Here is a 5,418-nt window from a genome sequence, read left to right on the forward strand (position 1 = left end):
GGCTCAGGGCAGAGAGAAGACGGTGCAGCCTCATCGGGGTGTCCAGGCCCAGAGGCCACTGGCTGAGCTGGACTCTCTTGCCTCTTTCCATCAGCTGGAGAGAGAGGCCAAGCAGACTGCAGCGGTGAGGCCCCTCCGCCTGCCCACCGGCAAGACCCGGGTGCGGCCAGGACAGGTGTGCAGTGTGGCCGGCTGGGGGTGGGTCAACGCCAAGATACACAGGTACCCAGACACTCTGCAAGTAGTGAGGCTGGCAGTGCAGGAGGATCAGGAGTGCAAATCCCGCTTTCCCGGTTATTACGACCGCACCATTCAGCTGTGCGTGGGGGACCCAATGGAAGAAAAGTCTTCCTTTCAGGTGAGACTGGGGGTCTGCTTAACATGGCTCTGGGACAGGGGTGTTTGGGGAAGACCTGGGATCTGGAGACCTGAGAAGTGACCTTTTTCCTGAGGAAGAGAGGGGGAGCAGCCAGAGATGGGGGCACCCAGGCCCGCTGCAAGCCTGCCGAAGGCCTAGGATGAATCTAAACGAGGCGCTCCTGCAGAAGGATGAATTTACAGCACTCTGCCCCGTGCCTGGCCCCCCGATGCTAGAAAACTCTGCTCCCTGGACATGCAGTGGTGAAAACCAGGTGGCTCCTCAGAGCTGGCCCGCACATGGGTCTCGGGCTCGTCCTCCATGCTGAGTGTCAGCCCCACCCACCTGCTTCTGGGGTCCCCTAAACAGCAGAGTGAAGCCAGCAGTCCTGCAGCAGAGGATCTGGGACCTGGGGGAGGAGAGGGAGCTGCCACCTGGGGTGAAGCGAAGCAGTGACAAGGTCCAGCCCTGTCCTGCCCTCCCATCTCCCATGGTGGCCATGCAAGGCAGCCTTCTCAGAGGGGCTGGGGAGGGCGGGGGAAGCAGGACAGCTGACTCACTTCTTCCCTATCTCTGTCCACAGGGGGACTCTGGGGGCCCTCTCGTGTGTAACAATGTGGCCCAGGGCATTGTCTCCTTTGGACCCAAAAATGGGACACCTCCACGGGTCTACACCAAAATCTCAACTTTCCTGCCCTGGATAAAGAAAACCATGAAAAGCCTCTACCTGCAGGAACCAGACTATTTGCTCTAGAGCTGATCCAGAATCACGCTGGGAAGGGTGGCAGGAAAGGTGCCAGCAATCAAATAAATGTCTCTTACCTGAGTATCGGCCATCAAATAAATGTCTCTTAACTGGCTGTGAAGGGCTGGTTTGTTTATTCATTGACCATACACCGGCATCAACTCTGTGCTTACAAGGCCAATGACACAATTCTGCTGTTTTCTGCTTCCTCTTCTTCATCCACCCCCCAACTCCATGCAAAATTCCTTCCAGCTCCTTCTTAGCTACACCTGTCTCTCAGAGCCTGCCCTTCTGCCAGGGCTGAAGCTGAGCACCACCAGGAGAAACCATGAACCTCTCTGGGCCTGGGGCTCTGGGTGAACTTCTTACCTCCTCCCCCTGTGTTCTCTGGCAGGGAGGAAGGGGGTAACACTGTGGGTCCTGGACACCAAGCTGGCACAGTCTAGGGCTACAGCTCAAGGACACAGCCCTACCCCATTGGGAAGTGACAGGGACCTTCTCAAGCAGGACATTTCTCTCCCACAGCCAAGGAAGCTAGCACGGAGTGGGGCTGGGCCTCTTGAGTAGCTCTGGAGTCTCACCTCAACTGAGTTCCCTTCCCTGACGCCTTCTGAGCTCAGGGACCAGCTCGGGCTCCAGTCTCCCGGCTGTCCTTTCTTCTCCGTCCCCGTTTACCACTGAGAGTGTTCAGTGGCCACCAACTCCTGTCCCCTCCAGACAACACTGATCTGAGCTGGCCCCTGCCTCCTATCCCTTCCACCTACAACACCCAAGCTCCGGCAGGGCCTCACCACTGAGATGCCAGCCCAGCTCATGCCCTGACAGAGAGGGGCATCCGTGGCACCAGCCCTGAGAGCACCAAACAGCATCCTTGGAGGACAGGGCTGATGGGGTGGCTTTCCAGAACCCTTGGCCTTACCTATCACCTGGCCGGGCCAGCTCAACCCCTCCCATCCAGCCCAGTGTCTCCCTATGTGTTGGGGTCCACTGGTGGCTTGGTCACTCAGTAGCCTGAGTCCCTCTCAACCTGTCCCTCTGGTCACTGCCAACCTCTAGGCTGAGACTCCCTGCTGGCCACCTTGGGCTATATCAGCCTTTAGACTTAAAAAGGAATCCTCTGTGCAGTAGGACTGGAAAGGACAATTTTTTCCATCAACCAACCAGCAAATACTAATTGAGCACCTACTAAGTGTCAGGCATTGACTGGACTGAATGCAAACTCTATCACCTGAGCCCAGGTGAACCTGACACTGTTGATTTTCACCTAAATTTCTAACCCCTTCTCCCTCCTCCACACGAGTCCATGTGGCCTACGTCTCTGTGGGAAATCCACAGGAAGCAAGTATTTGTAGTTATTTTTATTGCTGGTTACAGTCTGTATGAATATTATCGCATGTGACTCTAGAACAGCAGTGTATGGGATTTGGAAATGACTTTAGTCATTTAGTTTCTGGATGTGAAGTTACCAAACTGTTTACTGGAGCATCCTCTTCACCTAGGGGACAGGGCAACCTTATTTTCATTTGCTTCAAAAGCAAAAGGTATAAGGGGCGCCTGGGTGGCTCAGTCGGTTAAGCATCTGCCTTCAGCTCAGGTCATGATCTGAGGATCCTGGGATGGAGCTCTGCATGGGCTCCCTGCTCAGCGGGGAATCTGCTTCTCCCTCTCCCTCTGCCCTTACCCCCCTACCCATGCTCACTCACAAACGTGACTCTCTCTCTCACACAAATAAATACATAAAGCCTTTTTTAAAAATAAAAATAAATAAAACAAATTTTAAGAAGTAGCAGGTATGAATGTCATTATACAGATTCAAATGGTAGGAAAAACTACAATATTCAATTGCCTGAAGGCAATCTAAGATTGACTCTAAACACCCATCCAATCCGACGAGCCAGAAACAACCTTTGTCATGACTGCAAGCTCCCACCTGTGCAGACTCAAACTAGAATCAGAGAGGCTCACATAGTCTAGAAAAATGGAGAATCGCCTCTGTTCAGGCCACCATGGTTCCTGCTGCATGCACAAAGCCCAAGATTTTCTAGACTCTTCAACACTCAAAAGTCCTGGCTTGGAGGCCACACATGGAGGATGTGATTTCTTGCTAAACACAGATCTCCCTCTGTTGGGCTCGCCTCACAAAACACTCCCAGCAGCCACACCTCCAAGGTTTGGCCACTAGTGTGAGCACTGCCTGAAAGCTGAGCCCCAGTTCCAGCTCCGGACTAATGCCTTCCTGCACCAAATACACACAACACCACACTCTTCTGTGACCTGGGGTAAATACTCTGGGGTCACTTAACCCTCAAAGCCATGCCCCTTCACATCTTATGCACAAAGCCTGAAGCAACACCATCTCTTAATGACCTTGGGCACTTTTACAAGGGAAGAGCAATGAGGTCCCACAGCTTCTGACTTGGAGTTGAGAAAAAAAAAAAAAATCTGGGCATTTAAGGCATACTAAATTCCTTAATTTAAAAAGTTCCTTTTTTCCTTGTTTAAAAGTTTCCTTGAGGGCGCCTGGGTGGCTCAGTTGGTTAAGCGACTGCCTTCGGCTCAGGTCATGATCCTGGAGTCCCGGGATCGAGTCCCGCATCGGGCTCCCTGCTCGGCGGGGAGTCTGCTTCTCCCTCTGACCCTCCTCTCTCATGCTCTCTGTCTCTCATTCTCTCTGTCTCAAATAAATAAAAATAAAAATCTTTAAAAAAAAAAAGTTTCCTTGATTTAAAAAGACAAAAAGGAAAATGCAGAAAACAAAATTAAAAATACTATTTTTTTAAAGTTACCCAGCCACATACATATTCAGTTTAAGTATAAACTTTACTTTGAGGAAATGGTTCTGTGGTTTAAAACATGTTTGAGAACACTTGCTGCAGTCTCTCATCCTCCTTGGAGAAATGGGGGAGAGACAAAGTCCCAGGAAGGTGTAGTAACTGACTGAAGGTACCAGAGTCAGGACAGAGCCTGGACTGAGCCCAGGCCTCCTGACAGCCAGGCCACCAAGAACCCTTACATGTTTTCTAACCCCCACTCTGTGACGAGCTTCTGCTCAGACACCTCCCTGGAGAGAAAGCCTCTAGGCTCCTGTGGAAGCCATTCTGTGACAAGTACTCAAAACATCTTCCTTGGCGAGCTGAAGTCTACTATGGGCACATTTGGATGGAGGTAGAGAAGCACATTAAACATGCCAATTCCCTCAAATCTCCTTTGTCTGGGGAAATAGCCCCCACTCCCAGCTTTGAGGAAACAATTCTTCTCTTGCTTAAAAATCTCTGTCATGAAAATTAAGAAATGGGGCACCTGGGTGGCTCAGTTGGTTAAGTGTCTGCCTTCGGCTCAGGTCATGATCCAGGGTCCTGGGATCGAGCCCCACATCGGGCTTCTTGCTCAGCGGGCAGCCCGCTTCTCCCTCTGCCTCTGCCTGCCCCACCCCCTGCTTGTGCTCTCTCTCTCTCTCTCTGGATAAAATCTTAAAAAAAAAAAAAAAAGAAAATTAAGAAATAAAATAGCTCTGTAGTGACCTCAAGGAAATGCCTCTCTTCCCACCAAGATCTACTGCCACCACCCCTCCTTCCCCACAGACTTACTGGAAGAGTCAGGTCACAGTGTGACTGGAGAGAGAAATGCAAAGCCAGCTCCTGGTGGGGATAGACCCGAAGGAATGCCAAATCTTCTCATTAGTTTCAGGAACATGTATTGGGATGGCTCTGCCTTCCAGTACCACTCTTTGTGGACTTAGAGAACTGTAAGTTCTCTAACAAACCCTGTTACCTCTCTGTATCCCACATGACACTGCTTTTGACCATGAAAGAAGTGCAGCTCTCTAGGTTCCTCTTTTTCATAGGCCTGTTGCTACATGACATTTCACACCCAGAGAGTCAGGAAGCTCAATGAGCCTCAAGTAGGACAAAGAAAGCCACATCTAAGCACACAAGAGTCAAATTGATATTTGATAAAGACAAAAAGTTGAAAGTAGAGGGAAAAGAAGATACATTCATTACTTTAGGGGAAACAACAATAAGAATAGCAATGAAAAAAAAAGTGTTTGACCATTAAAAAAAAAAAGAATAACAACAAGCTACCCACCAGAAACAACAGAATTCAGAAGACAGCCAAATGACATTTTCATTTTTTTTTTTAATTTATTTATTTTAGAGAAAGAGAGAGGGCACACAAGCAGGAGGAGGGGCAGAGGGAGAGGAGAGAGAATCTTCAAGCAGACTCCCTGCTAAGCACAGAGTCCCATGCAGGGCTCAATCCCAGGACCCTGAGATCACGACCTCAGTCAAAATCAAGTGTCAGCCGCTTCACGGCC

At 50.3% G+C, this 5,418-nt stretch overlaps 1 protein-coding gene and 1 long non-coding RNA gene across 2 annotated transcripts in view; one reads left to right on the forward strand and one right to left on the reverse strand.

Annotated features, from left to right (window-relative positions):
* The window catches only part of LOC102749815 (granzyme B), a 3,220-nt gene extending 2,002 nt beyond the window's left edge, over nt 1–1,218 (forward strand). Inside the window, exons 3-4 of the mRNA XM_081829710.1 lie at nt 8–358; nt 942–1,218. Coding sequence (XP_081685836.1) covers nt 8–358; nt 942–1,112 — 522 coding nt within the window. The 3' untranslated portion in view covers nt 1,113–1,218. The remainder of the gene's footprint in view (nt 1–7; nt 359–941) is intronic.
* The window catches only part of LOC145723463 (uncharacterized), a 68,305-nt gene that overhangs the window by 41,891 nt on the left and 20,996 nt on the right, over nt 1–5,418 (reverse strand). The window lies entirely within an intron of this gene.

The sequence above is a fragment of the Leptonychotes weddellii genome, chromosome 9 (assembly GCF_054177405.1).
Source record: "Leptonychotes weddellii isolate Sample4059 chromosome 9, ASM5417740v2, whole genome shotgun sequence".
Lineage (NCBI taxonomy): Eukaryota > Metazoa > Chordata > Mammalia > Carnivora > Phocidae > Leptonychotes > Leptonychotes weddellii.